At 39.3% G+C, this 20,263-nt stretch overlaps 1 protein-coding gene across 7 annotated transcripts in view; it reads left to right on the top strand.

Moving 5' to 3' along the window:
- The first annotated feature begins 4,374 nt into the window (after positions 1-4,374).
- VPS13C (vacuolar protein sorting 13 homolog C) overlaps positions 4,375-20,263 on the top strand; it is a 74,301-nt gene continuing 58,412 nt past the window's right edge. For 2 of the 7 annotated variants that reach the window (XM_042038937.1, XM_042038935.1), the window contains exons 1-15: positions 4,377-4,581; positions 5,915-5,958; positions 6,960-7,002; positions 7,768-7,863; positions 8,537-8,638; positions 11,002-11,064; positions 12,683-12,748; positions 14,529-14,638; positions 15,452-15,511; positions 16,087-16,146; positions 16,894-16,974; positions 17,613-17,670; positions 17,971-18,098; positions 18,975-19,081; positions 19,736-19,907. In XM_042038937.1, coding sequence (XP_041894871.1) covers positions 4,482-4,581; positions 5,915-5,958; positions 6,960-7,002; positions 7,768-7,863; positions 8,537-8,638; positions 11,002-11,064; positions 12,683-12,748; positions 14,529-14,638; positions 15,452-15,511; positions 16,087-16,146; positions 16,894-16,974; positions 17,613-17,670; positions 17,971-18,098; positions 18,975-19,081; positions 19,736-19,907 — 1,290 coding nt within the window. In that variant the 5' untranslated portion in view covers positions 4,377-4,481. Of the gene's footprint in view, positions 4,582-5,160; positions 5,281-5,914; positions 5,959-6,959; positions 7,003-7,767; positions 7,864-8,536; positions 8,639-11,001; positions 11,065-12,682; positions 12,749-14,528; positions 14,639-15,451; positions 15,512-16,086; positions 16,147-16,893; positions 16,975-17,612; positions 17,671-17,970; positions 18,099-18,974; positions 19,082-19,735; positions 19,908-20,263 lie in introns of those variants that run through there. The other 5 variants (XM_042038942.1, XM_042038939.1, XM_042038940.1 and 2 more) reach the window with 4 other exon arrangements.

Raw genomic sequence — 20,263 nt, 5'->3', positions numbered from 1 at the left:
ATTTGTGCATGGCAAGTCTTTTATACTTTATTGTTTGATCACAGAGAGAAAGGACACACAGTGAAATAGTATCACAGCTTTCTGCAGATGTCAGTTCTTCTCCACTGAGAACTGAGACTCTCCAGCTGTCACAAGGGAAAAGGGAAAGCAGATTGCTATGTGTTGGCATCTTCTTAGTGCATCAGACATCTTAGTGTATCTTAATCTGTTGGGTTTATTTACTGCTAATAAGATTAAGTATTGCAAAAATTTCTAAGAATTATCTTAATTGTTAGCAGTTTTCTAAGTAATAGCAGTTGTTTTGACTATTTTGCTACTCCAGATCTTGTAATTTGGGTGTTTATTTTAGTATTTGACATAATTGTTTAAGCACCTTTTATTTTCACTTATTGTCTACAAGTGCATTTGGTGCTAATGAAATCTCCTGTGTATTACTTAGAAACAAGATTAAAAACAGTGAAAAATGAAGTTATCATGAAAATTTTAAATCAAAAGATAAATAAGACTAACCTCAGTATCAAATACTTTTATGGCATACTAAACTTTTCTTTAGAAAGGCAAAATGGCAAGATCATGAATATTGATCTTTTCCATCTGTTAGGTCCAAAAATATGTGCTTTAAATATATAGTTACTTCTGAGACTGTAACAATCCAAAATTGTGACAAGGGAAATCCTCAGTAGCTGGAGGGAACAAAACATCCCTCATAATGAAAGTCGACAAGGAACTGGCTGCTCAGAGAGGCTGTGGCATAACTGCTTTTTGGAGATTTTCAAAAGTTGTCCAAACACTTTTGGCTTTTGGCAACCTGAACTAACTCACCACAAAGTCCTCTTATCTCTGTAGACTTTGTGATGAGAGTTGATGCAACATTACCTGCCTGATTTCCCAACTGCTAATAGGCATCTATTCTGTTTAGTGAGGTACAGTGGATAAAATTTGCCATCTGTTCACTTGCCAACAGTCAGAGGGTAGGAGCTGAGATTTTATAATATTAATGCAGTAAAATAGGAGAAGAAAGCTTGCTATTGAGCTATCAACCCATGTACCCACCTTGGATTAGCATTAGAACTGCCGTGACTATTATTTATTTATGCATACAAGATTGTGTAACAGGCAACTCTAAACAAATATTTGTTGTTGCAGTTATTCATAAAACTGAATCTTTAACTAATACTTTCAATACAGATTTCTTGTCTTTTTTTAGGTTTCATATTTTTGGTAAAGGTTTCCCTAAGAAGTTTGATCAAATCTTGCCACATAAAATAGCAAACCCACAATGCTGAGTGTCACAATGTTGTATTTGTATTTACTTTTTAGTAAATTAGTGCAGTGATGAGGAATCATCAGATCCTCTTATTTAACTAAGTGCTGCAATAATACAAAAGAAGGCTTTATACACCAACTAGAACATATTTTTGATGAGTTTCAACTGAGTAAAATGAATTATTCAATTAATATTTATCAAACCAGTCATTAAGAAAAGGCAGTAGAATGCCTGGGGTTTTCCCCAGGGTGAATGAACATTATCTGTGTATTCAATTAATGGTCAGCAAATACCAGTATTTCTGTTTGTCCTGGATCTGTTCTCCTAGATACAGAATTCATACGTCACCTAACTGTGGATGAGGGGGTTTTGGGGTTGTTTCTCTCCCCCGCACCCTATTTTGGACTGTTTACCTTTCTCATTGAGAACACACAAGGAATGGGACCTACCAACAGACAGAGCAGCATTTATGTCATTTTTGAGTGGTATCCTATCTGCAGGGGAGGCTCAGGCAGATTAACAAAGGATTGTTGGTAATCAAGATGCAATAATATGTCTTTATTTTCAAGTAATATCGCAGTACTTAAACCACACATATGGTTGATAAAATATCTATTAAATCTGCTCGCAGGTTTTCCACTCTTAATTCCATTTAATTTTCCTTTTATTTTTAAAAATCTATGCAGGATTTACTGAAATGGGATATCTGACACAAATGTGACTGGCTGGTGATCTTTTCCAGGTTAAATCACACTCCTTCAGGAGCAATTTTTGATCCACTATGTCTTATGTTTGCTAGGAAAGCATAGAATCATTTATGTTGGAAAGGACCTTTAAGATCAAGCCAAACCTTTCACCCTGCACTGCCCAGGCCACCACTAGACCATGTCCTTAAGAGCCACATCCACAGGTCTTTTGAATATCCCCAGGGATGGATACTCCACCCCTTCCCTAAGTACTCTATTCCAATGCTTGATAACCTTTGAGTGAAGAAATTTTTTCAAATATCCAACCTAAGCCTCTCCTGGGGCTACTTGAGGCCATTTCCTCAAACAAGATGATTTTATAAGTTCACAGACTTCTTTAAGTTCTTTAGAACAACACTTTAGTTATTCAGGATATTATTTAACCACAAAAAACCTATTTTTTTCTGTGGTTTTCAACACCCTTTATAGTTGTGATTAACTTTTCTTTGGGGTTTTTCTTCTGTGCAGAAATGATGACTACTATGAAAAATGAAGTAGAAAATGGATGTATCATCCTGACTATATTGTATAATTGTTACAGAGAAAATTTACTACCATTGATTTGCACAGTTGTTCTTAAACTGACATACACTAAGTGCATGAACTGCCCCTGATTAGTCAGTACTCTTGCTTAAGCTTTAGTTATTCAGCTGTGGTTTGTATATACAGAAATTAAAATCTTTCAAAACTTCATTTAAAAAAAACACAAATGAAAAATCATTACCTAACAGAATGGCAGCAGGAGGTCTATTCACAATTTCCTGACATGTTTTCTTCCATTGTCTTTTCCCTATGACGGGAATAGCTGAGACTGTACAAAAGAAGTAAACAAATAAATTGACCATAAAGGTAGGCATATATATATGTATATATATGTGTATATATATATAGTAATGAGGTACAAGTGTGGCATTTGCCTCAACAGTGTCTGAAAAGGTGATAAAACCTTTTCTGCTGCTTGCATGCCCTGGACTGCACTCTGTGGTTTTACCACATATGGTTTGATAAACTGAAAATGCATTTGACACACGCATTTGGATGAGGGTGAGTGTCCACAATTCAAATAAAGTCAAAAGCGTTCCTAGCAAAGCTCTCTGGATTTACCTCAACTGCAGCAAGAGGGAGCTTGCAAGCCTGAAATGCAGGCTGTAACAGAACCAGAGTGGTAACAATTGCTGATGGACCTTTCCTTTGTCAAACTTAAACCTTTACCTTCAACTTTGTGGTTTTGTAAAATCTTCTTGCACTAAGCTCCACAATATATTTGAATGCTGTTTAAAGCAATATTTGTCTCATGCTGATCATATATATGTGGTGTTGCTGTATTTTCACATACTTCTGAGGTTGAATCCTATTGCTAATATTGATTTCTTCTCTCTGGAATACATTTTTAGACGGAATGTGCCATTTCCAGCTACCAAGTGCTGTGCTTCCATAAATAATTGAGCTCCTATGAGTTCAGAATGACTTTACAGAACCAGTTTGAGATTAGAGATTTAAAAAACCTCAGAGATTTACACATTTGTCCCAGCGTTGACATTGCTACCTGCAGGTTCACCACACGGAATAGCGTGTTCTTACCTACTTTCTCTGCAGTACTACTACCTCTAAAAAATCTGGGGTTTGAGACTTTTTTCTCACTTGTGTTCACTTCCTCTGTGAGCTTCCTGAACTGCTAGATTAACAGTTTAAACCGTTTAACTAATTGTTTTAAAATAATAAATAGTTTTCTTAGGCACTCTAAGCAGGTTCCTTCAATCCCAAGTGAACTGACGCGAACGATTCGACCTGGGACGGCATCAGCCCGGGCAGGGCCCCAAATGCGGCCCGGCGGCCCCACACAGGGGAACGGGCGGTACCCGAGCGGCTTTCGGCGGGAACCGCCTAAAGAGGAACTGAGGGCCGCCGGGACGGGCGCCTTCCCCGTACCCCCGCCAGCTTCCAGTCCAACCCGCACAGCTCTCCGGGGCTGCTGAGGAGCCGGGGCGCGGTGCCGGCGCCGGTGCGGTGCCCGCGGGTGAGGAGCCGGGGCGCGGTGCCGGGACGATGCCCGCGGCTGCTCCTCCCTCACGCGGTCTCTTCGCTCGGGGAAGCGCCGGGGGAGACGCGGCTGCGCGGCGGTCCCGCGCCGCACGGGGGCGCCATGTACCGCCGCGCCGACCCCGCCCCGCCCCGCCCTGCCCTGCCCCGCGCGCTCGTTCGGCTCCGCGGCTCTGAGCGCCGGCTGCCGGCCTGGGATCCTGCGCTTCGGCCCGGGGTTTGTCCGTGCCCGGTACTGCCGCCCGTCTGCCGCTCCGAGCCCTCCCCACGCCCCCCGCCTGCACGCCGGCAGGCGCTGGGCTGCGCTCCGCCCCGTCAGCTGACTGCCGGGGACGCGCCCGCGCTGGGTCACGCCGCGCTCGCCGCCCCCTCCCCTGCGTTCCGCTCCCTTCCCAGCCGGCGGCCGCGGCTGAGGGGCCGCCTACGCCATGGTGCTGGAATCAGTGGTGGCGGATCTGCTGAACCGCTTTCTGGGCGACTATGTGGAGAACCTGAACAAGTCTCAGCTCAAGCTGGGCATATGGGGGGGTAAGGAGCCCCTTCCCTCTGCCGCCAAGTATCCGCTGGGCCGCCGGAGTCACCGGGGACAGGGAGCGGGTCTCGCTGGCTGTGGTTTCCCTGTGAGGGGTTCGCGGGCCGTGGGACCGCCGACCCCTCTGAGGGGCGGGCGGTGGGTTTGCGGCCCCCTGTAAGCAGCGGGCGAGTTCCGGGGCCGCGGCCCTCCGTGGTGGACGGTCGGTCAGTGTGGCCGCCAGGCGTCCCCGTTCCCTCGGAGGACCGTCGGTCGTTGTGTGCCCGTGGTCTCTGGCACCCCCTCCCTCACGTCGGTCTGTGGGGCGGGGGGACGGGCGCACGGCGCTGGCCTCGGAGCTCTGCTAGGGAGGAGACTGCCGACATCGATAAACCCTGTTTTTTTCTCCTATTCGTTCTCTCAGGTCCTGGGTGGAAGTATGAGGGTACTGTTGGGTCTGTGGGCGGGCTCATGGCGCAGTGCCCCGGGCGGCGGGAGCGCTGGGTGCCGGTGCAGCTGATGGGGTGCTTGGCGAGCCGTGTCTTGCAGTTATCAGTGTAAATAATGTGTGTTAAACAGCCGGGATAGTCGAGTAACGTGGAGTAGCTGTTCTCGGTGAATGTATCAAAACATTTTCCTTCGTTACCTTGTAGTAATGCAAAAAACCAGCTGAAGTACTGCTTAGGGAAGCTGGCTGGTTTAGGTGCCTTCCGTAGGTAGGTCATCACCTTATTTTTGCTCATCGTGATTGTACATATTTTAACATTTATGCAATATTAATACCTATACTTCAAATGGAATATAACTCTGAGGGATCTGGCATTAAAGTACTAAGAGGTATATTATATGGGCTTTCCATGGGTATAATTCTGTGCTAGTGTTTCATTTAGAAATCCTATTATGTTGTCTGCATCAGGAGAAGTAAATGTGTTTGTGAAAATAGGCATGCGTTTTCGTGGCTCTGATTCATGATTTTTATATTATGTGAAATCATGAAGAACAAGATACCATTTTCCAAGTCTGCTCTGTGTTGATAGAACTGCAGTCATCATTCACAACTAAGTGAATAATAAGAAAGACTTCCTATTATTAGGTGTGTTTAATAGAGTAGAAACATGTAGACATCTAAGTTGGTGATGTTTTTGTCATCTCTTCCAACTGAAATTTTGTCTATAACCCATGTTTAGTGGCTCTTACAAATTACACATTTTTTGTGCTATTCTGTAACTGGAATAAGGTTTTCAGGTTTTAGTCATAAGTACTTAGGAGGGTTGTGGTTGTGTTCCTTTTTCTAACATAAGTTATACTTGAAGTAATTTTTTTCTGTACTTCTGTCTTTTTTCGAAACAGGTAATGTGGCACTCGACAATTTACAGATAAAGGAGAATGCATTAGTAAGTATCCAAATAACTTCAAAATTGTTTTTATGGGTCTAAAGACTGAGAGGATAAAATATTGCTCACTGAAGTCTCACAAAAGGATACACTGTGGGTTTTTTTGCTGGTTATTGGAAGTAAGTTTTTGGTTAACTCCTTCTAATTTTGCTTATTTTACTGGGACAGAGGAAGAAAAAAAGCTGTGGTTGAAAAGCAAGAAGTAACTTGCATTAAGTTCCCATACTCTTTGTCTGGAAAAACAAATGACTTGGCTGATTTTCATGTTCTTTAATTTAGCTAATGAACATCTTGCTCCAATACTCAGTGTGTTTCAAACCTCACTAAAGAGAACTGTTACTCTTCTGTGCATTGAAAACACATTGGATCCTTGTATGACCTGATCACTGGCTTCTGTTCATTATTCTCAAGTTTCATATTTTACTTGCCCATTTCATCCATTCCTGGTATCTTTGTTGTTCTTGAAATCTATTGCTACAAATATCTTCGTATCTGGTAGATAAGAAAGGAAGGAAGTGTTACTTTGTACACGCCTTTCCTTCTTATGGGGATTGATTCAAGATTCCAGCAGTTCTGATGTAGAAAAATGCAAAGTTGTGTATGTGGCTGATCAGAGCTGAGAGTGAGCCAAGACCAAGTCAAGAGCATTGAAACAAGGGATGGTTCTGACAGTCTTACAATTGCAATGTGTTAGATTTCAATACAAAAGTAGTTAAAGGAAGGTCAGTACTGAACACTGCTTTTAGAGAAGTAGCCCACACTTTCTTGAAAAAGAAGGGATCAAAAGAATATGGTATGGTCCAATTCTTCTCTTTTTTCCCGTAGTTTTCCTGTCTGCTGCTGTCTGGATTGTTTTTGTTTTCCTTCTAAGGTTTTCTAGTAGAAAAGAAGTAGCTTTTAATTTCTGTATGTAAATCCAGTACTTTGCAAATGTAATTTAGATTTATTTATTTGATTTCTACTATTTCTTCTGTTTAATACTTTATTTTTGTCATTTACAGAGTGAACTGGATGTACCTTTTAGAATAAAAGTTGGTCAGATAGGTAAGTTTTAGTTCCAATCCGAGTATCGCAATGGAAATTTAAATACAGGCTGTAAGGTCAATCGTGCCCCTGAATTTCTTTTATCAAGCTTTCTTAACTGTAATTATACTCACTGTTGGAACCAGCATAGAAATTCAGTGTGGCTGCCGTTGATGTTATCTGGCAAACCCTGTTTGTGTAACTTTACAGGTTGGTATGAAAAACATGTCTGAGAGGTTCTTCCCGGAGACATGAATGATCAAGGGAGCTGTTTAGTGTAGACGGAGTATGTATTGTTCTTTAAAGGACTGATTAGGACTATGAAGAATTTAAGTTAAATTCCTGAAACTGACAAATATGCTGAAGGTTTAGGAACTCTTAGTTTTTCGGTTTTTTTTTAAATTCCTTTCTCAGGTGGTCAGCATTGCTTTTTCACATGAAACATTTGTAGGAGATATTTTTGTGTTGTATTTTTTCTTCTATTTCCTGGGAAAATCATATTCATCCCAGTGAATTGAACTTCAGTCATGATCTCAGGTTTTGATTTGAAGTATTCTGACTCAGACTATGACATTTTGCTTAAAACTATGGCTTATGTTTCCTCTGCATGTCTTTTATCACTTCAAGGGCTTTATAAAACGTTCATGCCCATATGGCTTCTCCTAACCTTCTAAGGTGTTTAGGACATCAAGATATAGGGCTAGTGCTCTTTAATGCCTGAGGTGTTCTTTGGACTAAGCACAGTGGAGATTCTTGTTTTGATGTAACTCTATCTGCTTTGTTTAGATAAACTTACTCTGAAGATTCCTTGGAAGAATCTCTATGGGGAGGCAGTTGTTGCAACTCTAGAAGGCTTGTATCTTCTGATAGTTCCTGGAGCAAGTATGTAAACTTTTCAGCTAAGGGTACCATGTAAATGAATCTATAATAGGAGTAGTTCATGTAAGCCACCATTTTTACGTTCTGCTCCCTCAGAGGAATTTCTAGACAAATGCTGGCAAGTTAGTAGGAGAAGGGTGGGAGAAAACAGCACCTGTTGCTTTTACAGAGGTCCTTGGTTGTATCCATTCCAAGTTCAATTCAACAGCCAAGTTTCCTCTAAAACGTGCTTGTCCTGAATCCAGTTTTCTGGCATGGTTTAGCTGTTTATCTGCTTCTAACAGTTGAAGGTAGTAATGCCATTAGTACTGTTTGTAGGGAGAGGGAAGAGGGTCAAAGAACTTTATTAGTTTTTTTCTGAAATCAGAACCTCTGGTATGATGAGAGAACTTGCAAGTTCCTAGAGTTTTTAAGAACTTTAAAACCTGTTTTATATTGTGCAGACCACACTTAGGGGTCTGAACATCCATGGAAAAATTCTCCTATGAAGTAATGCATAATTGTGTAAAAACAAGAGTTTTGGAGGCTGGCTGCAGTGTTCAGCAATGAAAAAAGAATAGCCTTTCTCTCAAACAAGGTGTTTTGCAACATGATGTTGTATATGGTGTGCATTGCTTGATAATGCATTTATGTAACTTGAGATTTAGGATTAAGGCTGTCCCAACTTGGCTTGCAGGTGTTAAATACGATGCAGAGAAGGAAGAAAAATACTTGCAGGATAATAAACAAAAGGAACTGGCAAGAATTGAGGAAGCCTTGCAGAAAGCGGCAGAAAAAGGTACTGAGTTAATAATGCAAATCTCCATTGGAATTTGAGGACTTAGACTGTGCTATGAAAGAAAAGTCTTGATTTCTAATTGACTTAATAAATTTTGTTTTTTCAAGTGTCCAGCTAATCTTACTACAGTGCTTTGAAAAGCTTTTCTACTCTAAAGCTTGAAAGAAATGTTATTTGTTTGTTTACCATTCATTTATCCAGTCAGCTTCCATGGGAAATGGGAATTTATTCATCTGGTATGTCTTTTTAATTATTTTTTTTCCTTGGTGCTCTAGAGGAACAGGACCATCTAGAACAATAGAAAGTGCATTGCGTGAGGGTAATGTTATCTTGCTTTAGCACCTTGATAATAGATGTTTAGCTGTGTGTTTTAGAGGTGCATGTGGTAGGCTTTCCTTGCTGAAAGGAACCTTTAAGGGGAGCGGTAAGGCTTGTAAACTTTTATTGCAATGATAATGCTTTTGTTTCAGTTTCTGCTGTGCTTTTATGATGTACTGAGTTTGGACTGGTTTGAGAAATGAGACTCTTGTGAGCAGGAAATAATTCACAACACGACAAAACAATTGAGCACGAACATAGGAAACTTAAACTTTTGCTCTAGCTCATAAAAACTATTAAGCTCTCAACTATAGGTTAAAATTGGTCATTTAAGCCCAGTTAACTTGTTTTGTAGTGGTGGGTCTTTTTGCTGTTGTTTGCTTGTACTGTTGTAACCAATACCTTTAATAAAATTATGGTATCAGTTAGGCTTGTTTGGACAGAAACCAAGCTCAGAACCAATGACAGGTAACTACATGTGTTGGAGGAAAAAGTTATCACTGAAGTTTTTGTCTGAATTGAGACCTGTTTGTTGGCTTGTGTAATGGTTCTTAAGATGCGTTTCTAGGATACTTGTAATGCTGCAACTCATGGAAAAATTTCTGAGAAAGAGATCATGCTTTCAACACTTGGAAAAAGGATAGTTTGGTTGTAATCCCTCTGCTTCTTTAATTCTCCAGTTACAGGAAAGTCTAATGCCTTTTTCTTGCTTTGCTAGTTTGAAAGGTATATGTGGAGTTTCCTTCAAACAGCAATCTGACAATTTGGCTGCAATGAAGAAAGGAGCTTTGCTTTATTTCTTGTCTTTAACATGCCAGAAAATGTATGAGGGCTAAGACAATTTTAGTGAATGAATTTTGCAGCCATTACTTCATACTGGGGTGAAGGAATCTTGATCGAGGTTTAACCTCAGTTATGCAGCACTTGGATCCTGGACAGCAGCAGTGTTTTAGCCAATGCTCTTTGCACCAGTAGCAATAGGATGAATGGATAGTGTAATACGATAAATTTAACCTAATGTGTACTGCTTGAGGAATTCTAATTCTGGAACTTCACGTATTTAAGAGTGAGTCTGTTCACTTGTGACAGTTTTCTTTTTTAAAAAATACTTACTACATCCAGTACTTTTGACACTTTTGAAAACAAATAGTAGAAAAAGCATACCTTAGTGGCTCAACTGATTATATAAAGAGCAAGACTTAGTCGTGTTTTGCAGTTTTAAACTTTAAGCCTTGAGAAGGAAAAGCCAGAGGAACATTTAAATTGGATTATTTTCAACTCTAACTTGAGATGTTCTGTTATCCTATGATCATTTTTCAGTGGTAGCCATTTGTGTTTGTGGTGCTGTACTAGAATATTGTATTCAAGAGGACTTGTGTAAGTCTTGCATGAGCAGATCCTTTGCTTTTGCTAGATACAGAAATCTTGGAGCCCATGTTGCCCTACTGAGCTATAAAATTCTAAGAAATTCAGCTCTCTCTGTAGGCTTTTAAGAGAACACGATAGCTGCTGAAAGTCTAGGAAATATATTGAATAGAAAGTTGTCAGGATTCATGAGCTGTATTTTCTTTTCTGATTAATACTTGATTTATATTAACATGTTTAGAATCTCAATTCAGTCCTTGGATTTAAGAGTATAAGTAGGAGATATTTTCTTTTGACGTGCTATTCAAATATTGAGCAAAATGGTCACGCCGCTGTGGTGGTAAGGTACTGTGAGGGGGAAGTGGAAACTGCTGACGCAAGCTGATGAAGCTATTTTCTTTTTTCTAAGCTGTTACAATCTTTCTCTATCAAACCTCATGTATGGAGACCAGAGGCAGCAGGTCTTTTGCTGGTTACAAGAAAAAATGAAAATTGCATGGTTTTTCTATGTAGGTAATCACTGAAACTAGATATTCTGAGGTCACTTGGGCTGTCAGATACTGTAATGGAAATACTACTGTGTCATACAAATTTGGTGAACTTAATATTAAATCAGGAGTTGATTTCCTTCTTTTAAACCAAATGCATTTTTTTGGTTATTTGCTGCCATGTGGACCAAGGCACCCATTCACAGGATTCCTTGTATGGGTTGGAAAGTCTGGTTTACAAGGACACCAAGCCTGGTGGGTATGCATGGTTAGTTACATTTTGCACATGCATGATGAGCAGGCAGCTAAGATTTTTAAAAGTCCCCCGATCCAAAGCAGCCAAATGTACAAGTGAGAAAACAATACTTGTTTGGTAAACATCCACATATTGGTGGTTCTAGAAATGAGATTTTAATGAATGTGGATTCAAGTGGAATCTTGCAGTGACACAGTCCTCTTTTAATTGAGTGGCCATTTCAGAAAATTAAGATATTTCCGTCAGTTGTGTTGAGCTCAAGAATGTTATAAAATGCTGACAATATTCTACTATAATTTTACACCACCATCTCTAGTTGTTTGGAGAGTAGAGAGTAATTACCCTTACTTAACATGTCTGGGCTTAAGATAATGGATGTTCAGGCTGTCTTGAAACCACGGACAGACAGAATGAACTATAGCAGACTGAAGGCATTGGCATGCTTCCCTCTGCTTCTCTTTATTTGCATTGCTCTCAGGTTAGGCAAGGAAACAGCTTCCCTTGAAATTCAGAGGAACTATTGTAATGGTGTACGTGCTTTATTTTTAACTTCTGAAACCTGGTTTTCAGAAATTTACACTTGGCCAAAGTTTCTTGCTTGAGCTGTTATTTGAGCACAGGTTTAAAGTGAGCTTGAAAACATACGTTTAGTTTCTCCATGCAGTGGGTGTGGGTAAAGAAGAGGAGTATCCTGTTTCCTTAGTTACGTCATACAAGGGAGTGAAAGCCTGAGACCTACAAATTCAATAGGAAGTGAAGGAAGCTCTCCTTTTAAAGTAACCTTGATAAAGGATTACTTGTACTTTTAAAAGGAACTACCCAAAATAAAATGTTTCTGTTTGTCTAGTTTTACCTTTTTATTATTTATATAGTGATCAGCCTATCACCTTACCTGCAAAACAGGTTGAAATCTTGGCATGCAATTTCCCTCCTTTGTTTGAGCAGGCCTGCAAATGATATCAAGTTGTTTCCCCCAGTTAGGTTAGGTACACTGTTATACTTGCTTCCTTCTTGCTTTAGTGGGATACACCCTTCTCATGTTACCCTATAAAGATAAGCACAGGCAGCACTATTGCTGAGTTATTTTTGCTTAGGTGGCCAGAGAGGGGAAAGAAACAGTGCAACTCACCAAACTGGTTTTCTTCAGAATTGTGGAAAAGTATGAGCATCATTTAATTAATGAAATGGTTGTGATTGTGTGTGTAAATAATAGAATTTAATTTCATGTAAAGCTTTTCGAATCATCATTTTTGTATGTCTTTTTTGTGGTTACTGGATTTGTTCTTTGAGATTGCTTTCATACCATACTGTTGATTATCATGAGAATCCTATTGAAAAGTGTTCTTTGGGTTTCCACATACATCTATATCTTAGCTTGGAAGTTATGTCCTTGTATGGTAGAAGTCTCTTCTGGATTTATATCTTATGCTATGAGAAGTAGCTGGTTGTTTCCTTAATACAGGTGAAATTCTTGAAAAGCTTTTAGTGAGACCTTATAAGCCATTATGCTTTAAGACAAGCTAAAGCTTCTTCTATATTTTCTTATGCTTTCTTACATTTCTGCTTTACTAACTTGAATTTTGTCCTTTTTCCAAAAAATTGCTTGCACTGCAAAAGGACGTAAGCGTAAAAAGTATAAAAAGCATTTTAAGAGACCCTTTAGAGGTCGTGATCACTCAAAAGGTGGGTAACAGTTATGGCTTTTAACTTTTAAGACTTCTTTTTGCTTTCTGTTTGGGTTAGTTTTTCAGTGGTTTGGCCATCCATCCAGTGAGACTTTTTTCCTCCTGTTTGAAAGTGAGGATATAAATTGGAGAGAGCTCTTTTTGCTGTTTATCTATTCTCTGCATCCAGTGAGACTGAAGAGAGTCCTTGTTTCTCTTTACTAGGATAGTTGTGCCTGCTCCTCCAAGTTGAGCTATCGGTAGCATTTACAGTAGAACTGTACACATTTGGTGGGCTGATTCATGGCACTTCACTGTGACTTTTGGAAAAACTGCATGTGCAAATTACATCTGTTTGTCTGATTTTTGTCAAATTCCAGTAACAGGTAAAGAAAACCTGATACTGATGCTGTAGCAGTAAACAGTCCTTTTATCACCTTTTAGCTCTCTGTTCTATATAGCTAATATAGTGCTATGACATATTTAAACAGGAATGAAATTGATGTTGTTCCCCAAGAGGATAATCATTGTCTATAAACACCAAACCATGCAGGTTTTCAGCATTAGCATGTGACTAAGAATAGGTTGCCATTTCCCGTGTGGTTGTATTGTTATGTATTTGGTCTTGGAGGAAGCTCCAGCTGTACACAGACTTGCAGTTGGAGGGAAAACCTTGTGGGGACCCAAGATAAGCTTTGCAAGATATCAAACTGAAGTTGCTGCTGGTAGCTGCAGCTGGCTGCAAAAATGTTAATGGGTTCCTTGCACTTAAAGGTCATGAAGCTTTGCTAAGGACTTCTGTGGGGGGTTTTTTGTGTTGTTTGTTTTTTTTAATCAGTTAGTAGGAGGAAATATGTGTAGCATGTAAAAGTGATATAATGTTTCTGTTTCTTCTGCGTTCCTAATTCTTTTCAATTGAAATCAAAAGCTCTCTTGACTGAAACTGTGTTATATCATGTTCAATAGTGAAGTCTTTTCATTTTTAAGCAGATTTCCTGAACCTCTCAAAGCTTTAAAAAAAAATTTCTCATTCTTTTAGCAAGATGTATGAAGTTAGATACCTGTGTTCAGCGTGCATTGCATATGTAAAAAGTTAGTTAGAGTAAGCTGGGTCAAACCCTGTAGTCCTTATTTTTCTCTGCTTGGATAGCCATGACTATTTTCTTCAACTTGAGCCATCTGTAGCATTTCCAGCAAAACCTTGGTAGGCTGATTGATGGCATTTGCTGGAATAGCCACTTTGTAAGGAGGGTACTGAACACAACAGTGTAGCCTGTAAAGGCAGCTAGAGGACAAGCGGCTCATCCAGCCATACTTCGGGTAAAATGCTGAAACACAGCTGGAGATGATAGAGTCACATCACTATACTGAAATAATGAGGGATTGTGAATATTACTGCTTGCCTTGGCATGTGTTATTCAAGGCTATTTTGTGCTCAATTATACCATCTTACTTATTTGCTTCTTGAAACCCTTCACTGAGGGACTTTTAAGAGGGAACCTTTTACCTTGGAAGGAGTAGGGAGGAGTATGTTAATCCAGAATTTGCTGTGAGCGAAGCTGTTTTGACTGAAACTTAAGACATTTGTTTTCTTGTGGTTAAGTTGTGCACAGGCAGCTAATATCACATCTTCAGAATATGGGTGTGCAGAAAAGGAAAAAATGCAAATGCATAATCTAAGTAAGTGACAACTGAAATGTTAGAGGAAATATTATATTTACATTGCTGTAGTTGTTGTAATTAAATTCAAGATGCAATTATTACATTGAATAGTGACTTTTTAAAAATTCTTGTTCTAGACAAACCAAAGGAGGAGAAGAAGGATACTTTCTTAGAAAAGCTTGCAACTCAAGTTATAAAAAATGTGCAAGTCAAAATCACAGGCATTCATGTTAAATATGAAGATGATGTAAGTAACTGGAACATATTGTCTTCATTTAAAATTGTTCTTCAGTGCAGTTCTGATTGTCTAGTCCATACAGAAACTGTATTTGCCACCTTGAAGAAGTTGCTGTGGTTTATTCTGCATCTCTTCAAATAAGGTGTCCCAGCTATGACTGAATGCCAGAAATATGGATATGTGAAATAGATATTCTCTTCCCCATGTCCAGTGCTGCCTTGCTCACTAAATGTGGGCAGTGTCTGTTCTCACGTATTGGTGCAATGGATGTTTTTCAGGGAGTTCTTCAGTGTCCTGGGGAGAGCCCAGAATAGCAGAAGCTGGTGGGTTCACGCATGGGTCTGAAGGCAAATTGTTGAAAACACTCAATTGATAAACAAGACTGTTTGTTTATATGAACCAAACTGGGATTTCTAGTTTTACCTTCCTTTACGAAAGTGATTAAGCAGTTTGTTATGAGATAATTGAATTTAAAAGAAAAGCACTTTGGGACTTTTTTCAGAGACACTAAAGTTAAGGAGGTCAGAGAACTGCATGGGATAAAGTAATATAGCTGACTGAGATGTGGTGCTCTAAATTTTTTTTTTTCCTGTAGGACAACGATGGACTCCAAAAGAAAATTTTCCGTTTGAATTGAAGTCCTAAGTCTTTACACTACAGCCGTATTAGTTCTGGCCTATCTTAGTGGGTTCCAGTAATGTTTCAGTTAGAACAACTAAGCAAAGGAAGTTGCTCAGAGCAGTTAGGATTTCAGTCAGCTTTAAATGATACATCTGTCTGCAGCAAGAGACATAAGTACCTGTTATTTTTCTACTTTTATAGATCACAGACCCACAGTGTCCGATTTCCTTGGGAATGACGTTGGGGGAGCTTAGTTTACTGGTAATGTGTGTGTGAATGCATGTTCTTGTGTGTTCAGCTTGCTCGTCTTTGCAGTAGCAGAAAGGAAAAGGAACATACTAAGATGATACAGCGACAGTGTGCATAGAGCTGGAAGTGAAGACAATCTTGTATTCATGCAAATAGTACTGGCAGTTTGAGCAAGCAGAAGGGAAGAGGACTGAGGACCATCACACTTTCTGAGACTTACTGATTTGCTCTAATGAACTAGTGATCTGAGTGACCTATAGAACTGGGCAGGTTTTTTCCAGGTGTAGTAAATGTGGGCAAACATTGCTTCATGATAATAAAGAATTTGGTATTTTGCCAGGCCTTTTGAGAAGTGGGGACAGAAAATTTCAGCTAACTTCTCTTTGACTTAGCTGTTAAGCACTTTATGGGTAGGATGAGGAGTTGAATATCAAAGTATGAAAGTAAACTGACTGATTTTTGTATGTTATCTTGACGTGCGTGTATGCAGAGAAACAGGGTGCATTTGTTGCTTGGAAGCATAGGATAAACCCAAAAATGTGTTAGCTAAGATGCACAAAATTACTTTTATCACTTTGAACTTTTAGACAACAAACGAGAACTGGACACCTTCCATTTTGAATGAAGCTGCAAAAATAATATACAAGGTAATGTGTTTTGGGTTTTTTCCTACACAAGTGAAGAAAGAACTGATCTTGGAGAACAGTAACCTGGGGCTCTAAATATTAAAGTTGGAAAAATAGTTTGCTTTCTGAATTCTCCTGTTTTTCTTTATTTTTGATGTATGTTTAAACACAACTAGAGCACAAATAACTGTTTTTATTTAAGGCATAAACTTAAATAAACTCCATGGTTTAATAATTTCTCTTAAATGAGAATGCTTATCCCCTCATTCAATATACAGCAAGCCTGCATGGAAGCTGTGGTTTCAAAGAGGTTGTCAAATTGCCATTTCCTAATCTAATTTGTATTCCTAATGTAATTGGGATTCTGGGAGCTAAGTGGTCTCTCTGTTCTCCCTGCCCACCTCCTGAACCACCCCTCCAGCCTGTGCAGAAAGGAGTCCGCAGAGGTCTAAGGAATTACAGGAACAATATAAGAAGTGTTTAATAGTCCTGGCTTCTTTATTAGGCCGTGTACTAGTTTTGTGCACCCTTGCCCCTGTAATCCAGGGTCATGTTTAACAGATGTGCATGAACTTGTGCTTTAAGAGCTTGCAATTCAATTATCATTTCAAAATAGTATTGTTAGATTAAATACATCTCAATGCTAATGGTGGATTTGCTGTCTAGCTTGCTATCCTATGTTTTCTGTTTTACAAATGGAAAGCTAAGTTCACAGAATGGGTTGAATACAGAGTATGCAGTTTGTTGCATGTTTTCTTTCCTGTGCAGCTTTTGTGCCTGGACAGCCTCAGTGCTTATTGGAACATACACAGCAAAATGTATTATCATGGCTCCCGTGAACAAATACTGGTAATGTAGAAGAAAATGCATTAAACAGTACTATTTTCTCTAGCTCTTGTGGTATTCAGAACGACACCACACTGATTTCTGCCCCACTCCTCACACTTACGGTCACCTGTATTCAGGGTCATATGTTAATCCATTGCACTATTGTTAATAATACTTTGTGAACCTCATTTGTTATCATCCCCTATAGGGTTTGGACATGATATATTTTTGACCCATGATGTTTACAAAGGTGTTCTGTGTGTCCTTGTACAATACTACTTGTTTACCTTTTCCTTTTGTGCTCATCTTTTACAGATATCTTTACTTTTATTTTATTTTGCCCATAACAAAATATGCACTTAACCCAGTGAGCTTGGTTCTAACACTGAATATTGACTCAAAACTGTGAAGTACTTAAAACCATCCAGTTGTTTAAGACCAGCCAAGTTACTTAGGCATTGCCTGTCTGTGGATGTTTTCCTCTTTTTTCTCTGAATCTCAGTCTGAAGTAAAACCCCAAATTGATAAACAGCTTGAATTGACAGCTGCAAAAGTCTGCAAAATACACATGAAGTTAAGTTGGTCCACTCAAAGCTTTGAGAACTCTAAACAAGTAATGCTCTTCAGCAATTGCTAGACAGTATCGTATCCCTTTGCAGGATCAGCTGAAAAGAGGAATTCCCTGTAGTGGTAACCAGCCCGAAGACTATCAGTACAGTAAGTAAGCTAGAAATGAGTGAATCTAAACTGTTCTGAGCATGTTGGTGTAAACAGCCTGATCCTGATCCTGCAGGCATGCCCATACTATCTTCATTTTACAAAAACCTAAATGTAGTAGAACGTATTAGGGCTTGTATACTTGTTGACTATTGCTGGGCTATCTTAATTGTTGTTGTTAAGAATTGCATCCTGATTCTGTGGGGCTTGAGCATGTGTGTGACCAGTACAAAGTGGTTGATCTATTACTTGCTATGCTTTAATTATACGTAAAACATCTTTTTTTTTTTTATCTTGAAGTTTTCAGACCAGTGTCAGCTTCTGCAAGACTGTATATCAACCCATATGCAGAAGTAGAACTGAAAACTCCTAAGATTGATTGTAATGTAGAAGTACAGAGAATTATCATTGAATTCACTAAGCCACAGGTAAGTTGGTTTGGTATTTATCACCTGTTTTAGTTTGTGATGAACTATAGTGTTTTTTCACTGGAAAACATTCTTCTTAGGGATTCTTGTACTTACATGCTCATAGAATTTCTAAACTGTTCAGCAGTACCTGTGGGAAAAGTGTAGGATCTTTTTCCATCTGTGTAACAATCACTTCCTGGTGCTAAATCATTGTACTCTGACACTCTTATCTGTGGACCCTCTGGGGACCACCTGATCTGTGTTCAGCCCTTCCAGTAGCATTCTTTTCACATAGAGAATGGAATCATGAGTAGCCCTTATCTTACTAAACTATAACAGTGTTATAAGTGCAGAGCTGCCTAAGTACAAGCAAGGATGGAAATTAATGGAGTGTGCTGGCTTTGGCAACAAAAACTGCCGAAGTATCAAGCAGCTAATTTATGTGGCTCCCCAGCAATGTTAGTGTTCTCATTTATTCAGAGATAACTTGCAGTTAGTTGGCTAAAGAGCTTTTTAGCTCTTATTGATATCTAAGTGTAGATTGAGTTCAGAACTGTACCAGTAAGATTCACTAATGTAAAGGCAGCTCTAAAATGAGGGAAACTGTGCATTGACAAATGAATATGCTTGGTTTGAGAAAGCCTGAGAGTTTGTGCTGAGCGGACTGATAAAACTACAAATTGTTGTTCTTTGAGGGGAGCAGGGGTTCGTGTAGTGGTGTCCTTTGAGAACAATGGGTGTAGTTGGTCCACTTTTAGGTACTAATGAAAATGCATGGACTTAAATTTCTGTGTAGTTTGAGGAATACTGAAGGCTATTGTGTACATGCAGTTCGAGCACTGCCTGCAAACAAAACCTGAACCTCTGCTGAGAAACTTGTTTTCCTGTGTTTAGTACCTCAGCATGATAGACCTGCTGGAGTCCATAGATTACATGGTTCGCAATGCACCGTACAGAAGATTTAGGCCAAATGTATCTCTCCATAAAAATGCCAGGGAATGGTAAGCTGTGTACATTTATGCATTCTTTGGGAGATGCTGGAGTCCTCTCCAGTCTCTTCATTCTCCGTCGTGGTTAAAAGTAGTTTTAAAACTAGATCACATGCTGATTTTATAACTTTCACAGAGGTTTGCTTAGCCCATATATTCGAGTGATGAAAGATCCAATTCAATAAATGTCACTTGCTAAGCTGAAGTCCCCAAAATTTGAACAAAATGCCAGTGCTCTCACTAGAGGTTAGAATGTAATTTTAGAAAGGCTAAAGAAAAAACTTAGCAAATGTAATACAGGGGAACCATGTATGTCAACTGTAATTTTTAAAGGTGTGAACTGATACGTGTTTTCTTGGCTTTTTTCAAAGTACTAACTGATACTGATTATCAAAGTGCTTAAGTGAACTTAATGCTGTAACAGCCCAAATTTGCAAACGTGCAGAGATCAATAATGAAGGTTTGTAGTTCTTCAGGCATTAAATGTAAGCCCTCTGTTCATTTTTCAAAAGTGATGTTGAAATCATTAAAATTTTTATAAGCCAAGTTATTCAAATCACAAGTGGTGAACAAAGTGTTTGCATACTAATAAATGACCTCTGCAACCTGTAAGTTGTAATGCACAAATGAAATGGGAAGTAGTTCACAAGTGTGCAATTCTTGTAGGTGGAAATATGCAGGTAACAGTGTTCTTGAAGTTCACATCAGAAGACATACTCGAATGTGGTCATGGAGTAACATAAAACAGCACAGGCAGCTTCTGAAGAGTTACAAAAATGTGTACAAGAACAAGCTAACACAGAGTAAACTGTCAGAAGAAACACAGAGGCAAATTCAGGTATGAGCCTTTTTTCTTTGGCGGAATTATATTTTGGGTTCTCTATGAAATAATTCTTTAGATATACTTGGGAGTAATCCAGCTTGATGGTTTTACAAGAGCACAAGAGGTTTGTGGAAATACCTTTTTAATCTGAACTTCTGTGTAACCTGTTGCGGAAAACAAAATACTGTGGTTGAGGATTAATGAGTATGGGTGCATTTAATGAAGTGCAAGAGTAATCTAGTTAAGAAAAAAAACCTAGACTGCCTAACATGAATTTTATCTTCTAGTGAGCTTTGCATCCGGGGGTGGGATATACCTGTGACAGAAGTGAGCAGAGCTAGAAATCAATTGGTGTGTAAATATGAAGGAGC

The sequence above is a fragment of the Corvus kubaryi genome, unplaced genomic scaffold, assembly GCF_017639235.1.
Source record: "Corvus kubaryi isolate FWS band 111438036 unplaced genomic scaffold, C.kubaryi_AGA036_p1.0 37394, whole genome shotgun sequence".
Classification (NCBI taxonomy): domain Eukaryota; kingdom Metazoa; phylum Chordata; class Aves; order Passeriformes; family Corvidae; genus Corvus; species Corvus kubaryi.
The sequence above is the reverse complement of the archived record's forward strand: the minus strand, read 5'-3'. Positions and strand labels throughout refer to the sequence as shown.